The 18,007-nt window shown below is 62.9% G+C and overlaps 3 protein-coding genes across 10 annotated transcripts in view; 1 reads left to right on the forward strand and 2 right to left on the reverse strand.

The window, feature by feature from the left end:
* Positions 1 to 876: 876 nt before the first annotated feature.
* On the reverse strand, positions 877 to 11,247 carry TEPSIN (TEPSIN adaptor related protein complex 4 accessory protein). Its single transcript, XM_032429884.1, has 13 exons — positions 11,187 to 11,247; positions 10,127 to 10,199; positions 9,739 to 9,830; positions 9,503 to 9,596; positions 7,300 to 7,367; positions 7,038 to 7,116; positions 6,812 to 6,883; positions 5,763 to 5,972; positions 4,612 to 4,789; positions 4,388 to 4,501; positions 4,233 to 4,311; positions 3,850 to 3,984; positions 877 to 2,863 (listed from the first exon to the last, which is right to left on the reverse strand). The coding sequence occupies exons 1-13, from the start codon at positions 11,232 to 11,234 to the stop codon at positions 2,315 to 2,317; spliced, it is 1,791 nt and encodes a 596-aa protein (XP_032285775.1). The 5' UTR covers positions 11,235 to 11,247; the 3' UTR covers positions 877 to 2,314.
* Positions 11,248 to 11,489: 242 nt separating this feature from the next.
* NDUFAF8 (NADH:ubiquinone oxidoreductase complex assembly factor 8) lies at positions 11,490 to 14,043 on the forward strand. Its single transcript, XM_032429622.1, has 3 exons — positions 11,490 to 11,687; positions 11,844 to 11,954; positions 13,776 to 14,043. Exons 1-3 carry the CDS (start codon positions 11,604 to 11,606, stop codon positions 13,803 to 13,805), a joined length of 225 nt encoding a protein of 74 aa, XP_032285513.1. The 5' UTR covers positions 11,490 to 11,603; the 3' UTR covers positions 13,806 to 14,043.
* Positions 14,044 to 15,256: 1,213 nt separating this feature from the next.
* SLC38A10 (solute carrier family 38 member 10) overlaps positions 15,257 to 18,007 on the reverse strand; it is a 42,659-nt gene continuing 39,908 nt past the window's right edge. For 6 of the 8 annotated variants that reach the window (XM_032429488.1, XM_032429493.1, XM_032429490.1 and 3 more), the window contains one exon: positions 15,259 to 17,921. In XM_032429488.1, coding sequence (XP_032285379.1) covers positions 16,876 to 17,921 — 1,046 coding nt within the window. In that variant the 3' untranslated portion in view covers positions 15,259 to 16,875. Of the gene's footprint in view, positions 17,922 to 18,007 lie in introns of all 8 variants that reach the window. The other 2 variants (XM_032429495.1, XM_032429494.1) reach the window with 2 other exon arrangements.

Here is an 18,007-nt window from a genome sequence, read left to right on the forward strand (position 1 = left end):
TTTCATGAATGAAATGTTGGAATTTTGTTTTTTGCATTTTCTGCATAAAATGTGATTTTTCTTCATAAATGTGTTAATTTGGTGAATTATACTGATTGACACTCAGAGGTTGAACCACCCTTATATCCCTGGGATAAACTCCACTTATCGTGACATATTAACCTTTTTATATATTGTCGGGTTCATTTTGCTAATATTTTGTTGAGGATAAAAAAACCCCAAAACTTATGTTCATGAAGGATATTGGTCTGGAGTTCTCTTAGACCACGTGCACATGGAACATTCCCCAAGATAAACTATATATTCTGGGCCATTAAACAAACTTCAACAGAAGTTTCAAATCTTGAACAATAAAACTGAAGTTATAGAAAATATGTTCTGACTACATCAAAATTAAAAGCCTAATAACAAGAAAAAAAAACACATTTAATAGCCCATTAGACAAAAGGACATCTCAAGGGAAATTATAAAATATTCTGAACTAAGTAAAAATAAAACTATTATCAGGGGCACCTGGGTGGCTCAGTCAATTAATTGTCCGACTCTTGATTTTGGCTCAGGTCATGATCTCAGGGTCGTGGGACTGAGCACAGAGTCTGTTTGTCCCTCTTCCTCTGCTCCTTCCCTTGTTCTATGTCTAAAATAAATAAATAAAAATCTTTAAAAAAATAAAACTATCAAAATTCATGGTATGCAATCAAAGCAGTGTCTGGAGAAAAACAGCATTAAAATTTTTAATGTTAGAAAAATAATAAAGGTCTCAAATCAATCATCTAAGTTTCCACCTTAAAGAAACTAGAAAAGAAAAAATGAACCCAAAACAGTACGGAGAAATAATAAAGAGCAAACAGCAATGAAATACAAAACATAAAAACAGTAGAAAAAATAATACCAAAGGTTTAGTTCTTTGAAAAAATTATTAACAAACTTCTAATCAGACTAACCAACAGTGGGAAAAAGTCATCAACATGAGCAATGAGGGATCCTACGGACAGCCGGCATCTGTGGAACGGACCAGCTCCGTGGAAGACAAATTCCTGACACTCACGCGGGAAGAGAGAACCTGAAGAGCCCTGCACCTGCTTCAGAAACTTAATTTCATAGTTAAAACCACACAGTTAACACTGAAGGACCAGACGGCCCCGCTGGCTTGTTCTCCCCAGCATTTTCTGACAGGACAGAAGAAGTCCTCTAAGTGAGCCCCTTAATGCTGTTGTCACTGAAACGCACACACACACACAGGAAGGAACGACGTCAGCGTGGCTGTGGGAACGCTAGCGTTTACTGAGGACGTTTAGGTGGTGTGACCGCCCCGGGCAGTCTGCAGGAAGCAGGACACCGAGGGGGCAGCGATCTGAGCTCAAACATAAAGACCCAAGCAGTGGTTCCACATCCACAGAAAGCCTTGTTTCTGCGAGGCAGGCGCGGGTCTCCAGGGGACCCCTGAGGTCCTCACTGCTGAGGCCCTGCTGTAAGCCCGCCTGCTCTACAGGGATTCAGGTCCAAACAGCTAGCCTCTGGTACCGGGGACGTGGGGGGAAACCGAGACAGGCCCGCACCCTCCTCTCTGTGGTCACCTGGAAACCGTAGCAGCTTGGCAAGGGCCACTGCCTGGGCTCAGTCTCCTCCTCTCGCGTCCCCCCCAGAGGAGCTGGGTGCCCCTCTCCCTGGCCCGTGAGTGTGCTCTGAGTGAGGAGCCAGGCCTCCCCTCCTGTCCCGTCCAGGCAGGCCATGCTGCACCCTCTGCCCACGGCTCCTGCTTCCCATCCCTCTGGCCGCGGGAAGAGGGGCCTGTTTGCAGATGGGACCACAGATGGCGTGCTCACCCTACCCGACCAGATGGCTGCATGGCAGGAAACCCAGCAGTCCAGGCCCCCAGCTGCCCATCTGAACAAGCCACTCAGCTCCTAACTCTGCCTAGAAACCGGCACGGCTCTTCCTGCGGCCACCACGCCCACAAGGGCCCGTGTGTGAGGGGGGTCCATCTTCGCCTACAGGAAAACATTTGGGAGCTGGCCCCCGTGGACTCCTTTGCACGGTGTGGCCTGGCTCCATCTGGCTGGTGGACTCCTGGCGTATCATCCAGGCTTGACGAGTGGCTGTTCAATCGGCTCATGAGCCGCCTGTCCCTCGTCCTCTGCGAGCGAGGGGAAGCAGCCGGAGGGAAAGCAGGGCCGGCTGCAGACGCCCGAGCGGAACCACTCCTGGTGGAACATGGGGGCTGTGGGCAAACGGGACAGCACAAAGTCACAGGGTCCTGGGAGTCAGAGGTCGGGGGCCATGAGGACTCCACGTGTGGCCCAGGCTGGCCAGGTCACGAGTTTAGAAACGGGAAAGCTGACGGCTCTGGGCCAGGAGGCTCTCTCACTGCCACCTTCTGTGACAATGTCCAGGGGGCCTGGGGGGCCCCTTCTGTGGTAGTCCCGGCCCCCACCAGGCGGGGACAAGCCACCAGCTCCATTCCAGCAAACAAGGAGCTGCAGCTGCCGTTGGCCGCCGGGCTCTGCAGGCAGCTGCTGGGCCCCGGGCTAAGTTCTGGTGCTCGTTTTGGGGAGCCCGTGCCCAACGGGCTCCACTCAGATGGGGCCCCCTGCTCTCTGGAACCCGCCAGTCTGCTCCCCACCTCCCTGGCATCCCCGGGGACTGAGAGGGAGGAGCCATCCGGGGGAGGAGGGAGCGCAGAGCCCTTGGGCGGGAAGAGGGTGGGACTCAGAGGCTGCAGGAAGGCTTGGCTCCCAGCGAAAGGCACGGCGTCAGTCAGCAGGTCCGACGGGCCCACGCGGGCAGCAGCGGGGCCCGGCTCAGCTGGGGGCCTCCGGGCAGGGGGCCGCTGTCGGCAGGAGGCTTCCAAGTGCCTCAGGATCTGGACGTGGAAGGAAAGGGGACTGGCTGAGGGTTCCTGTGCACCCCAGGGGGCACAGAGACACCCTCCTCTGGAGCACCCCTGCCCAGACCTCCTCGTCCTGTCGTCCCCCGGCTGCTTCAACACCGGCCATGCCCTCTGCACCCGCACGCGGCCGCGCCCGTCACGTGACCGACATTTTCCCCGTCGGCACACCTGGCTGCGCACGAGCCCGCCCGGGGAGAGCTGCTGGGGCGCCACGCTGGCACCTGACAGGGACACCGAGGGAAGAACGGGCCATAAACCCTCCGGACCTTCCCCACTGCTGCACAAAAGGCCTCCTCCCGCCTTCTCGTCCCCAGAAATCCCACTATGACTGGGGCTCGTGTGTCGCTGGGTCACTGATTCTTTGACAAAACACAACTGAAAGACGAGCAACTAAGGAAATCTGAGTTTTCCGCGGGCACAGAAGAATGGAGAAGCCAGAGATGCCAACAGGCAGAGGAGCTGCCGGGGCCTGGCTGTGGGGGCCGCTGCCCAGAGGCTCCCCAGTGAGAGTCAGGCGGCCTGCACACCATTCAGGCATCAGTGGAAAAGGGACTCTAGAAGAACGAAACCGTTCCTGCTCTCCGGGAGCCAGGGAAGGACCTGGGAGCCAAGCACGCGGTGGAGAACAGAAGGGTAAGACAAATCCAACCGAGCAAGCAAGGAGGGCTTCCCACGAAAGGGCGTCGAGCGGTCGACTCGAGTGGTCGGGGGAGCCGCCTGCACAGCAGAGCTGCTGAGCAGTAAAAGGCAGGTGAACTGGCAGGTGCCAGGAACTGGCAGAGGCCAGCGAGCCTGGAGTGCCACGGGCCGGGGACCCCAGCTGCCGTTCTAAGGGCGCGAGCTGTCCCGCGCAGCAAGGAGCAGGGGCGTACAGGTGCATCTGGGAAAGGCTGACGGACAGGTGTGGGACTGCTGGGGCACCCCCTCACCCGCTCCCCTGCGCCCCGGCTGCTGCCCACCTTGGTGGCCTTGTTGGTCACAGGTCCAGCGCTGCCTGCACTGAGCTCCTGTAGCCGCGGCCGCGTGAGGAGCAGGATGTGCTCCTGGGAGAGCAGGTCGGTGCGCCCCAGGGATGCAATGGCCCCCAGGGCTCTCTGCCAGGCACACAGAAGGTCGGCAGGGTCCACCCCAGGAGGGAGGCCCATCTGACCCGCTCCCCTCCCCATCCTGGCCCAACTGCAGCCCCAAGTTGGGGAAGCCCCGGGGCAGTCCCCTGGAATCCTGTGCTCACTCCCCCTCCTGCCCAGGGCAGACCCCCCTAGTGAGGAGGCCACCAGCTACCCCTGTCCGCTCCCCTGCACCTGCACGTAGCGCCCCCCTCGCCCCGTGGGCCGGGCCTCACCATCTGCACGCACTCGCTGGGCCCGGCCAGGCGGCGGGTCAGCAGCTCCAGCACGGCCTCGCAGTTGAGCAGCCCACACCTGGAGGAAAGGGCATCAGGAGGTGGGGCGCAGGCGCGGGCGCCGGGGCCGGAGCGGGCAGAGGCGGGGGACTCACTCTTTGATGAAGCACTGTGCCTCCTCTCGGCTCAGAAAGGCGCGTGGCCCACGTGTCACGGTCTGGACCAGGCTCTGCTCCTGCTGGCAGTCACTCAGGGTCACAGCCTCAACCCTGTTGGGAGCACAGCGGTCAGGGCTGGAGAAAGACCCCTCCAGGTCAGGCCTCCACCCAGGGTGGGACCCAAAAAAGGACCAGGAGAGTGCCCGATGGTGCCCACTCACCGCTCTGCCAGGTCGCTGGGTGCCTGGCTGGCCGCCGAGGGACTGTCACTGCCCGACCGACTGCCTGAGTCCGAGGCCTTGCTCTGGTCGCCGTTCTCCTGGGAGGAAGTCTGGGAGCTGGAGCTGCTGTCTGGCTCGTCCCAGCCCCCTCCAGCCTGCCCAGGCTGGGGTCTCAGGACTGTGAGAGACGAGACTGGGGATGAGATTGGGGGTCCTCTGATCCGCCTCATACCCCCCCTCCCCAGGGCACCTGGACCAGGAAACCCAGGGAAGAGCCTGAGCTCCTGAAAAACACTGGGCACAAGGTGACATGGGACGGAGCAGGGCATGCCCGGGACACGCCTGTCCTCGGGCCAGCTCACGCAGCCCCAGCAGCGCCGGGCACCCAAGGCCAGGGGGGTGCGGGCCCGTGGCAGAAGGCGCAGGGCCCGAGTGGGTGGCACTCAATTCTCAGGGAGCCCTGACGTTCTTCCTTCAAGCCTGCTGAACTCCCAGAAGCCTCTGCTACAGGCAGAAGTGCAGATCACCCTGACGCCTGTCCTGAGCGGTCCTTCCTGGCCACACACCCAGCTCTGTTATCCACCTGGGCCGCTATCTACCTCCCCCAGTGGGACGGGCGTGCTCTGGAGGCTGGCCCTGGCCCCGGAGTCCCTGCTGTCCTGGCTGACCCGGCAGAAGCTGGGCTGGGCTCCTGGGTCGGTATCTGAGCAGGGCGAGCCTTTGGGAGCCCCACCCGCTCTGGGGCCGGAACACCCGAGGTTCCGGCAAGAGGCTGGCAAAGCAGCGTCTGCACGCCGTGCGTCATCTTCGTATGACGAGGAAGCCACCGCAGAGACCCCAGTAAACGCGCGCCAAGGCGGTGGCAGGCTCTGTGGGGGCGCCACCCAGCCAAGGGAGCATCGGATAGCACGCTGCCTCTGAGTCATGGCAGGACCAGCAGAGCGGGGCTCCCTGACCCCATGCAGGGCACACTGCCTTCCTCCCCCGCCTCTCGACTGCTGCCTCCCTGAGCCGGGAGCCGGGGGCTCTTGCTACCAAAGGAGTCTTGCCCCTCGCTCCCCGCTGCCCCCTCTCCCCCGAGCAGAGGACAGGGAGGGGTCGCTCACCCAGACCCTGGCAGGGGAAAGCCAGACCCCCCAGAAGAGTCTCACCGCTTCCTCGGGCGCCCGGGCGGGCTCCAGAGAGCGGCTTCCCAGCAGCCAGGCCACCGTGGCCGGCTGAAGGCGTCATGGCAGGCTGGTAGGCATCACCCCGCGGCAGGGACCTCTGGGTGCTGGGGCTCTCGGGCCCAGGGCGCACAGCATTGGCCACCACCTCTGCAGCCTTCTGGATGGTGGAGAGAAAACCCTCGCCCGCAGAGCCTGCACCAGAAGGAGAGGGAGAGGGTGACAGCCCTCCTCGGTCCCGTCCCCCATACTCTCCCGTGTCTCCCAGGAGGAGGCACTGCTCCCGCTCAGGGCTCGAAAGGTCGAGATCTGAGCTGTAGTTACAGAGCAGAGGCCACGCGGGGGATGTGGGTCCTTCTGGAAGCTTCCCTGGGGAATTGTGCGTCAGTACGTTTCCAGGCCTAACGGAGCCTGGGTGCTCCATAGCTTATGGCAGAGCCACACCCCTGGGTCCCCATGGCCCCGTGTGGGAGCAGGGGACCTCCTAAGGTGCTGCTTGTGCTGGAACTCGCAATCCCCACGGTGGCTCGTGCCCCTTCCCACATGAGTGCCCTACAGGGACCAACCACTGTCACCCCCACGTTAGGAAGAGGCGAGGCCTCCGAGCCAGACCTGCTTTAGGAATCAGTGCTCCCCAAGCGCTGGGGGGTCTGAGAGCCATGACAAGAATGGGTAGCACGCAGGCCACCGCAGCAGGCCTCGAGTGCACGCCCCGCACACAGAGACAGCTGCTTTCACCCTCGACCAGCACTGCGCCTACTCGGAGTCGCCTCCGTCCCAGCCAGGCCCAGCGCCCTGTGCCCTCCGGCCCCTGAAGGAGCCAGGGGCTGGGCGCCCACATGTGCTACTGAGGCTCAGCCTGGCTTCTCGCTTCCTGGTGAAGCAGCCCCGCCCTGCCTTGTTGTCCTGCAGACCTGGGCAGAGAAGACCGCGGGCGCCGGGCACACTGGTCCGGCCAGACCGCCCTCCGTGCCTCGGGAGGCCCGAGCTGCCAGGCCTTCACCCCTGCACCCAAGAGCCCCCACAGCACTCACCCGTGTGGCCCCGTTCCTTGCTGTAGCCGAAGCCCTGGAGGGCGCTCTGGGGTCTGGACTGCGAGCCCATGCCTGTGGGCAAGGCCCGCGTCAGCTGCAAGTGTGGCCACCCATCCCCAGCCCTGTGCAGAGCAGCATGCTGGCCAAGGATGGCAGGTGGGGAGCAGGGACCCCAAGCCCTCCCCAGAGGGACGACTCAGTGCAAGGGACGGACACGGTCGCCTACCTGCTGGAGGCAGGGCCCTGGGCGGCTGGGAGGGAGGCGGAGGTGACAAAGTGTCAGAGAACAGGGCGCTCCCCAAGTCCTAGACAACGAGAAGGAGGGTGCTCAGCTTGTGCAGTCTGGCCGCTATCCCCTGTGCCCACGGTTCTGAGGACCAGGCTCAGGGGATCTGGTCCTACAGCAGGAGCAGAGCCAGGGTCCAGGGCGGGGGGAGAAGGAGAAACGTCCGTTGCTATCCTGGGACTGACCTGAGTCCCGGACTCACCTGGGCAGCCGCCCGCACCTTCTGGTACAAGCTGTTCCCATGGAGAGGATCCGGGGGGCCTGAGAACACTGCAGGCAGAGCCAGAGAGACAGCACTGAGTGGGCACTGCTGAGCCCCCCAGGGGTGCTGAGCCGCAGCCCAAACCAGCCCGGGCACCCCCCCCCGGGCCCCTAGAGCTCTGACCCCTCACAGGTGACCCCAGCATGCCCAGGGTGCGGGTTAGCTTCCTAAAGCACAGGTCTGATCTCAAATCCCCTGTGTGACATCACTTCCAGGTCCAAGTCCCTACGGCGGCCACCAGCATGGGGAACCTGCCGCTCCCCAGAATACCTCTGCTCCTTGGTCCAAGCCTGGGGAGCCCCCCGAGCCCGTCATCCAGGACCCACTGCCCCAGGCTGCTTCTCACAGCCACACCGCGGTCCTGGCCCATGAAGTCCGCACCCCTGCAGCCCCAGGCTGCCCCCTCGTGCACGTGCACAGCGGCCTGGCCCGCGTTTCAACCTGCAGAGCATGACGAGGGGGCCCCTCTCCCCGACCCCACGGCCGTCTCTCTCAGCTGAGTTCCTGCCCTGGCGGCCTAGGTACCTCCCTTGATCCACTCTCCACCCGGAGAGAATGCAAGCAAATCTCATCCAATTCAAACTCTGCAGATTTCCAAAGACTTGACAATAAAACTCCCATTCCTTACACAGCCTTCAAGCTCTGCTTCTCAAAGCGTGAGTTATGACAAACGAAACTTCCTCAGAATTAAGTGATGCCAGACTCTTCCTCTCTCCTCTGTCATGAACGCGTCTCACGTCCCACCCCCCGGGGCCGTCCTGTCTCCACCCTGCCAGGTGGCCCAGCGCGGGCACACATCGGTCCCTGGGCCCAGCCAGGACTGACGGCTGGAAGCTGAACCACCAGTGGACAAGGGACGGCACCCGGCCCCTCCTGTGCGAGCCGAGGCGGTCCTCTGCAGGCCCTCCTGCCCCAAAGCCACCTGCTGTCACAGCCCCACCTCCCCACAGCCGGTGGCACCGTCCCCCGGGGTCGGCGCTCAGAGCACGGTGGACTGAGACCGCTAACTGGTAGCCGCCCTGTGGCGAGAAAGATTTTGTTGCCAACAAAGACAGGGAGCACTGTGGGCGTCTGCTTCAGAAGGTCTGCGGGAGACCACCGGGAGAGGCGGGCTCTGGCCTGCCAGGTCTGCCTGCCACGACCTAAGCCGCCCCCCCGTGCTCTGGGGGCGGGGGGCGGGGGGCGGAGGTGGCGACGTGCACAGGCCACAGCTGGCACCGCTGAGACCCCCCAGCCAGCGAGAGTCAACGAGTATGCTGTTTCCGTGCACAAGCTTTGGGGAGCTCGCCGGGACAAGCACAGGCCCCGACACACACCTGGGGCAGCGTCTGGGTTTTGTGCAGTGATGCTCTCCCGGGCCCTGAGCGCCTACCCTCACTCAGCCCTGCCTTCGGTGAAGGGCCGACAGTGATTTCAGGGTATGGGGTGTATCCCAGCAGCTGGCGGGTAGGATGTGCTGCGTGAGGGTCCCCTGTGAGCACCAGGTGGCCAAGAGCAACTCGGTCCCCCTCCCTGGTGCTCCCCTCTCAGGGACAGCTCAGTGGGCATGGTTCTTGCCTGGAGGCCAAGCCCTCCCAAAGATTCATTCCAGGTGTGTGGTGGAGTCTGTGGGTGCTATGCCCCCAAGACCACCTGCAGCCAGGACTCCTGCCTCACCCAAAGAGCAGATCTCAGGCCATGTCCCCGCAAGTCCTAGCTAGGGAGAAAGATGTGTGACAAGCCCTGGCCTGAGTGGGGGTGGGGTGAGACATGGCGTCGGAAGCTGACAGGCCAGGGCCCCACCTCTCCTGATGGTCTCCCACAGACCTTCGGAAGCAGAAGCCCACAGTGGTCCCTGTCTCGGGCCCTAAGGAGCAGCCCTGGGGAGGAGGCCGAGCGCGTGACGCGGGAGGCGGTGCAGACGCCTGCTGAGCACCTGTGGTGTGCCCGCCACTAGAACAGGCAGGACGGGTCCGGGCTGCCAAGGCCTGGCAGGGCACACAGGCAGAACCAGGCCACTCTGCCCCGTGCGGTGGGCGCAGCGATGGCCAGGAGAAGGTGGTGGCTGGGGTGTGGGGTGCTGGGGAGAAAACTGGAGCTGCAGGGGGGCACCTCTGGCAGTCGTCTGAGGGACGCTGGCTGCTCTCCCCCCTGCGCCCGGTACCTGCAGCTTCCTGGATGAAGGCGGGGTTGCGTTTGAGGATGAGCAGGGAAGACGAGGAGCCGTGACCACACAGGTGGAGCAGGATCTTCAGCACCTGGGGGACAGTCACATGGGGTGGCACAGGCCCTGAGAGCAGCCTGCACACATCCCGCTGCGTCCTCCTGCTTCGCCAGCCACTGGCCAGAGCTGGGGCCCTGACTCAGGGGAGGGTCTGCGGGGGCAGCGCAGGGACTCACCTTGAGCTTCACTCGGCCGGAGCCACTGTGCAGACGGTTCAGAAGGTACTCCAGGAGACACTGGCTGCTGCCCAGGGACTCGTGGGAGATTTCTGGTACGCACTTGGGTTAGGGAAGGAGCGAGCTGAGCCCTGGCCACACTAGGGCCTGGCCGGGGAGAGAACCAGGCATTCCTGCCACCGGACTTCTCGTGAGTCCTGCCGAAAACACCCACCCAAGGCCCTGGTTTCCAGAGCTTGGGGCTTCCAGGGCCTCCTGGGCCCCATACCGTCAGTAATGTGGCTTTTGGACCCACCCACACTTGGTCTCTAGCGTAAAGGAGCTGTGGGACTCCTCGGCCAGGACGAGCTGCTCCAGGGCCCTGCATGTGGGTGACGAGGAAGGATACTAGCGATCTCCTCAAACAAGTAGCCCGGACACGGGACATCATCATCTGACGTTCCTTTCAGAAGAATAGGGAGCTGGAAAGGAGCGAGAGCCCTGATGAGTGAGCATTACAGGGATCAAACGGAGACACCCGTTCCCACCTCGTTCCGCATGGGGTGGGGGGAACGTGAGCCTCGGTACAGGGGCAGGACGCAAAACCTCAGGAACACATAGGTCGACAAGCGCGTGGATTCTGCAAGGTGCTCACTGCGGACTACGGTTTGAATTGCCGCTGTCCAGTGTCACAAGGACAGGTGCCTGGAGATCGTGTGAGGCTGTGTGCGTGCCCTACTCACGCTATTTGTCCACCAAAAGGGAGCTGGAGAGACTCGTAGAACCGTGACACCCTCACCACGGAGTGGGAGGGCACTGCTTCAGGAGGACGGCCCAGCCCCGTGAACACCTGCCTGGGAAAGCTCAAAGCCACCAGCAGAACCTGCTTTTGTCCTGGCCAACACCAACGACAACCCCCGCCTCCGCTTCTCGGAGGCTTTACTGAAAAAGGCTCGCGATTGTGAACCCGGGTCTCCTACGAGCCAGGGTTGTCTTTCTCAAGGGCCTGAAGGCGTCCCTGGAAACTAAGGATTAGGAGGGACAGGACCTGTCTCCGGGCCGGCGCGGGGATGGGATCCTAACCACACACAGCTGCTGGGTTGCCCGGACGCTGCCCAGCCCCACCCCTCCCTCGGTCCTCCTGCACAGATGGGACCCGAGCTCAGGGCTTTCCCCCGGGCTAGGGACGTCCCGGGTGTCCGGCTAGGTTTATCGGGGACACTCTCCGCGGCTGGGTTTTTCTGCAAGGCTGCTTTGGGCTGGGCAAGAAACCAAAAACCGGGGCCCCCAGCCGCCTTTCCAGTTCGGGTTCTGTTCCCGGGGCCGCACTGCCCCAGGTGAGTCGGATGCAGGGCCGGCGTGACCTGCCCACGCCGCGTCCGTGGGGACGGAGAGGGCCGAGGGGGACGGCAGGGTCGCCGAGCCTGGGAGGAGGCACCGGCGGGGACCGAGCGGGCGCCCGCACTCACCCGGTGCAGGAAGCTCAGACGGTCCCGCAGCGGCGGCGTGGACGCCATGATGCCGGTCACCTTCCGGCCCCGCCTGCGGCCCGGCCCCGGCCCCCCTCCAATCACCGCGCGCGCCTGGCCCAGATGGCCAATCGCTCGCGCGGGGCGGGCCCCGGCGCCGACTCCGACAAACAACTTGAGCCTGAGCCAATCCGAAGTCCCAGATCCAAGACAGACAAATCCACGAGCCACTTGCAGAGCTCGGGGAGACCAGACGCCGTCCCGGGAGAGGGGCGGGTGCTGGGGGGGTGCTGAAGCCTGGTCAATCAAGAAGTGCAGGGAAGGCTGCGGGCGGAAGGCGCGCCTATTGAGCCCCTGGGCGCCGGAAGAGGACGGACCTAAGATGGCGGCGCCCATGGGTGCCAGGAGGAGCCGCTCATGTCGGGGAACGGAGCGGTGTGGGGGCGCGTGCGAGGTCGCCTCCGCGCCTTCCCCGAGCGCCTAGCGGCCTGTGGGGCCGAGGTGAGGAGCTGCCGGGCGGGGCAGTGCCTACGGGACAGGAAGGGCCCGCGCGGGCGGGGCGGTGACCGGCGGGGCGGGGCGGGGGCGGGGTCTGCCCCGGGTGACCGGCGGGCGCGGGGGCCGCTGCGATCCTCGCCCGTCTCCCCCCGCCCCCAGGCCGCGGCCTACGGCAGGTGCGTGCAGGCGTCCACGGCCCCAGGCGGCCGCCTGACGAAGGACCTCTGTGCGCAGGAGTTCGAGGCCCTGCGGAGCTGCTTCGCCGCCGCGGTAGGTGGGCGCCGCCCGGGGCCTCTCCCTTGCCAGTCCGCCCGGGGAGGGACAGCGGGACCCGTGCTGGGCCGCAGGCCTGCCTTCCCTTGCCGTGCGTTCGGTGCCGGGCGCCTGCTGCTGCTTCCGACGCGGGGCTCCAGCCGCCGCGGAGCTCGTGTGCCCGCGTGTGTCCGGGGAGGGGAACTTCAGCCCCAGCGCGAGGATGCGGGCGGCGGCGGCGGGCGCGCGGAAGCGCCTGTAACTTCGTGGGGGGCCGTGGCCGTGGTGTCCAGACGAACCCCGGGCGCCTAAGCACCGGCGCTCTTAGCCTCCCGGGTGATTAGGGCCCCACGGGCGTGCTGTGCGCGCGGCTACAACCCCGGGCCAGCCAGCACGCACTGAGGGGCACCCCCGACTGCCCCGAGGGGCGGGGGGAAGCAACAGGTCACTGTCCTGGGCTTGTCAGTCCTCACCGGCCCCGGAGCGGGCCGGTTCTCTTGGTTCTAGACTCTCACCGCTCAACAGCACGTTCTCTCTGTTTCTGAGGCATCTTCTGATTCCTGTTGGATCAGATGCTGAGTTGGTGAAAGTTGTGAAGATCGCCAGCCCGGAAGTGAAGAATCAGTGCTGTGTTTACACGTTTTCATAAAGGGTGGGGAGCAAGTAGGGTTGGAGGAGATGCAGACTCGCGAAACCTAGATGGGAGTTCCAAACGGAGTGAGCAGGGGGCTGCGGCGATGCGGTCCTGGGCTGGTGCCCGATCCGGTGGGTCTGGGTGGGGCCGTGATCAGCTGTGTGCCCTGGAGCTGCTGGTGCAGAGAACCAGACCGCAGACCTGGCAGTTGGGTGAGCCCGGCAGAAATCAGGGAGCCTGAGGCCATTTCCTGACCTTCCGGGATCATCGTGAGCAGCGTGGTTAGCTGTGGCTTAGCCGCTTCTCCAGGGAGAGGACAGTGCACACGCTCCCTTCGAAGCCCAGGGGCTCAGAGGTCTCCTTCTACCTCCCTCATGATTGTGACAGCAGAGACACTCTGGCCTCGTCCTGCCCCCACCCCCAGTCAGCCCTTGTCACCAGCCTTAGATCTGACGTGGGCTGTTCACCCAGGGCCGCACCTGTCCTCTTGGCAGCTTCCTCGTCGTACAGCCAGAGGACGAGGGATTACTGCGTGGAAGAATTTACGTGTTGGTTACAGGTCTCTCCATACCACCGTTTGTGGTTAGGAGTTACTCTGTTACAGGCACTTTTACTCGCCTTTGCTGTGATCACATAAAGATGTCCCCACAGTGTGGGCCCCACGCTCAGGAGCTGTTCCGCGTGCTATGGTCACGGAAGATGACTTAACTGCGGGCCCAGGGACCAGCTGCTGAGTGTTTCTCACCACGAGGACAGACACGGAGGAGCGCGTTTTTCCCATGCTACTGTAGTCCACGACACTTGTGGGGAGCCGCGTGAGGAGGCAGAAAGGGCGATGGGCTCCCGTCCAGCTCTGTCCCAGGAGCCCTGTCTCTGGGCCAGTGTTCAGTGTTTCGCCGCAGCGTTCTCTGTAAGAAGCTCCCACTGCCTCACGAGCACGGAGCGCGGTGTGTTGGGGGTTTGTCTGCACAGTGCCTGGTCCAGGGGGGCCTGGCTTTGGGGGTGCACAGCCACGGAGCAGATAGAGCCCCCTGGCCTGTGGCAGCTCCGAGCGGCCAAGCCCCCTGCCACGCATCCATGCCGCCGGCATCCGTGGCCGGGCTCTCTGTAAGGTATTTGCCGTCAGAGAGCATTTCGTGGGGTGGTTTTCTTGCTTTGCAGTCTCGTCTCACTAACCTGTTCACACCAAATCCTTTATCTTCCAGGCCGAGAAGACTCTAAGGGGAGGCCGTTAGGATGGATGAGCCAGCAATGCACTTCTGTTTACTGCCTCAGGGAGCAGAGCCAGACTGCTCACGGCCCCAAAGGGCAAACGTCAAAAACATCTGAAGCCTGTAGAGCTGAAAGGACTTCGGGCGCGTCAGGGCGAGTTGCGGGCAGAGGGCGAGTTGGTTTTCCTGCATCGTGTGCTTGAGGATTCGGGTTAGAGTAAGACAATGAAGCAACAATAAAGACAGACCGTGGCAGACCACACGAGAGCTCTGTTCTGTTGTACGCAGAGTGTGCCCGGGCCGTGGGAACACACTGCTCAGGGCTCTCACTTTTTAAGGAATTTTTATTCAAAATACCTTATCTGAACCTAACAGAGCCAGCAGACGTAGCTGCTCGTTTATAGAACGTACCAGAGAATAGAAGTACAACCATGCCCTGAGCAAAAGAGCCACGGGTAGGGAAGCCAACTCAGGTGGTTTTTCTGGACTTGGAGGCAAAAAAGGAGGGGGCTGCCCTTTTAGAGGCGCCAGCCAGCCAAGGGAGGGTCCAGCTTAGGAGGCCAGCGCCAGTGACTCCGCGTGGGGCACTTGCCCCTCTGCACCCCCTCGGGTCAGAGCCCAATCCCTCCTGACTTTCCTTGTACCCCACCCCAGCCCCTCGACCTGAGAAGGAAATCAGGGGTGCAGTATTTTTCACACACGCGCATACACACACATACCCAGCACGCAGGGCCCAAGGATTCCACAGGTCCTGAGCGCCGCCTGCTGGACGCCTGGGGACTGTGCTCCAGGAGCCCCTCCCAGAAACATGGAGGTCACCCTGCCCTTGGGCTCCGGGTCCAGCACCCACGCACTGATGGGGGGCGGTCTGCACCCTGATCCCACACACAGCAAGGGCCGGAGCAGGAAGGGGCGGGCCTGGGAGCCGAGCACTCACCACGCTTCTCCCTCACCCAGCCTCCGGGGTGGGCTTCTCCAGACCCTCACACTCTCCACTCTGACCTTTGGCAGCCTCTTACGGGGAGCCAGCAGGTCTCTGCTGGGTACAATGACTCCAGGCTCCTTCCAGAACCATCCCACCAGGTGCCCTACTGCCCCCATGTCTCCCAACTCTTCACCAGCCTCCTGTGTCCCTCCCTCAGGCCATGCACCAAACTCCCTTCCAAGTTCCTTGGCCTTTGCCCTTGCTCTCTGGCTTCCCCAGACTCACGCCATCTTCCAAGACCACGTTTATTGAGAGAAATGGCACTGAATGGGTGTCTGGATGCAGCCATTCCTGCAGCTGCATCATCGCACACAACTCTTGTGTGCCCTGTACCGTCACCTTAGTCCTAAGGCAGCATCTGAACCCTGAGGGCCTGGCTCCACCGGGTTTCCATCCTCACTCCTACCTGCCCGTATCTGGGCTTGCCAGCCCTGCCCTGGAACGGGCGCCCTCGCAGGCAAGATCCTACGCCAGCCGCCCGCTGATGGCCGTACTTGCAGCTGCTCCACCTGGACCGCTCACTGCACCCGCCGTCTGGGCACCGTCAGTCTGGTCAGAAAGCAAACAACGGCCCCCAGCCCCTCCAGCTCCCTGTGGTTCTGGCAAGCTGACCCCACACACAGGTCTCAGGTTCTTCCCTGAGGGGCTGCGGGCTGGGGAGGCCGGGAGAGTGGGAACTGGGACAAGGACCCCAAGTGTCTGGGGGAGCCGGGGCTGGGTCCCCCACTGTGAGAAGGACGTGACCTTGCAGATTGCAGGAGGATGGCCTGACCTCTGGAAGACAAGAAGTTTGGGTCAAGGGAAGACATCCAGGTAAATGACGTCCAGAAATAGAATCCCACTCTAAAAATTTATTTACAAATGGAATTCCGATCTTAGGGAAGCGTCCAGAAGGCGTTTTCCCACTGAGCATGATTCGTCTGGAATTGTTCTTAAGCACAGGAAGCAGCCCAGGACCCACCCCCTTCCTCGGGGGCTTGCCGCTGCAGGACCAGTGCCCTGCCCACTCCTGTCCCCCCAGCGCCGGCCCCTGGTTCAGGAGGAACCGGCTAGGCCTCGTATTACTCGTTTCTAGTCGTCAGGCTGTCCGAGGACACCAGAACTACAATAAATAAATGTCATTTCAAAGGCTCAGGGGAAGTCGAGGCCAGAAGCCGCAGCTGGAGCTGCCGTGCAGCTGTGGTCCTTCACGTGCCTGGGCACCTCTGGCCAGCAGCCCACCAGCAGCCGCACCCGGGGCCCCTGGCGGCAGGGTCCGGAGCACACCCGCCCTCGGGGCGCCGGGCAGCGCTAGCGCGGGCCCTAGCCTTACATATGGACAGCCCAGCATGGTCACACCTGCCCACCGGCCTCGGGGGCCAGGGGGTGACCATCGGCTCTCCTGCTCCCTGAAAACAGAACACAGCAAATACCACCCGGCTGCTCACGGGGTCTTTCTGGGGCCGCGCTGCGTCGGGCTTCCACACCACCGTGAGGTCTGGTCAGCAGATATCCTTTCACGACGGCCAGCACGGTGCCACGCTAGCTGCACGGACCAGACATCGTGACACTTCTTATTTGTAAAACAACTTTATAGTTTGGGAAAGCGGAGGGAGCGCAGAGAGCACAAGGACCGTGACAAGGGCAGAGGCGGGCGCACTCTCGGGCAGCTTTCTGACCCCCGAGACGCCCACAGTCCCGGCCCCGCAGACACCAAGCCGCGTCCACCGAGCAGCCACGTCCACCGAGCAGCCGCGTGGAGGCAGAGTTCATTACGGTTCTCCATGATGCCTGGAACATCACAGTCATGACGACCGTTTAGAGCAAGCGGGAGTCCGGCACGCGGTGGGCTCTCACCGCAGCCCGCGTCAGCATCGGGGCCGCACTCCCCGGCCGGCCACTCCCGAGGCCCAACCGGACGCTGCGTCGTCTGAGTCCTGGTGAGCTCAGTCACTCGGACAAGTTTAAGATGCGGGATGGAGAAGGCACAGGCCATCTGGACAGCGAGGCCATGGTGAGAGGCCTTTCAGACCCCCAGCCACAGCGTGACCTCTAACTCCGCGCTCACGTGGCCCCAAAGTGGCTGGCTGAGACCCGCCGACCAGGAGGACCGCGGCCACTAGGGGCTGCTCAGGGCTCCTCCGGGGCCCCGGCCAGCTGCTTCACCTGGCGGCCGTGGACCACCCGCAACGCGCCCCCCGCGGCCTGGTGGAGCTGGGTCTCCAGCGCGCTGCGGAGGTCATTGACCTGCACGTCCGGGAGAGGGTTAAAGCTGATGATGACCCTGTCCCCTGGGGCCGGGTCCCCCCCTGCCCCAGGAGCCACATCCCGCCGTCTCCTCCTAAGGTCAGAACCGGCCTGGACTTTGAGTTCTCGGTTGGGTTTGGCATGGTCTGGCTTCTGAGCCCCAGGGATGGCTGGTTTGGGCCCCAGATCAGGGTCCTGCCTCCGTTCCGGCTCTTGGACGGCAGCATCCTCCCCCAGAGCAGGCACATGGTCCTCGCCGATGGCCTCCTTTCTGGCCTCCAGGTGACCACCCTGCTGCCCACCCTGACCCCCAGCAGAAACGGCCCGGTGTTCCAACTGACGAATCTCCGCCTGGGCCCCAGGGGCTGCTCCTCCCGACCTGCTGGACAGGCCTGCAGGTCCCCGGTCTCGGCTCACTGGCTGGGACCTCACATGAGGGTCCCCAACCTCCCTCGCCCCCGGCACATCTGCCTCCTGAACACTGGCCCTGGTGGCCACCTCTTTTCGGGATTTCTTCCTTTCATGGGAGCTCCTGCCAAAAGCGTCCTGACCCTGCTCGGGGAGTTCACCGGCGACGAGCTTCTCTGGGCTCCTGGGCCCCTCGGCAAGGCCGGGCACAGGCACTCGGTCTGGCAGGCCAGCGCCAGCTGCGGGCACCACGCCCTGCCGGCCTTCCCTCGGCTCAGCCCAGGCTGCTCGGGGCTCCGTGTCGGAGGCGCCAGGAGGACCGGCTGGAGCTCCGCCCGCAGCCCCCTCAGGCTCCTCCATGGCGCGCTGGCCATGTCCCTGGGGCGGAGCGGGGGGCCGCCGGGGGGCTCCGAGTGCAGGTTCCAAAGGCTGCTGGGGGTGGTGCTCCACTGTGCCCCCATCGTGGGCCTCCTGCTCCTTACCTCTGGGCGCGGCCACCCCAGGTTCTGGCTGCACTTCAGCTGGAAATGAAGTAAATCACGAGTTTAGCCACAGAAATGAACCGAAGCTGCCAACACAGGGACTAGAAACGTGAGCTTGCCAGCAA

The sequence above is a fragment of the Phoca vitulina genome, unplaced genomic scaffold, assembly GCF_004348235.1.
Source record: "Phoca vitulina isolate PV1807 unplaced genomic scaffold, GSC_HSeal_1.0 scaffold41, whole genome shotgun sequence".
NCBI lineage: Eukaryota > Metazoa > Chordata > Mammalia > Carnivora > Phocidae > Phoca > Phoca vitulina.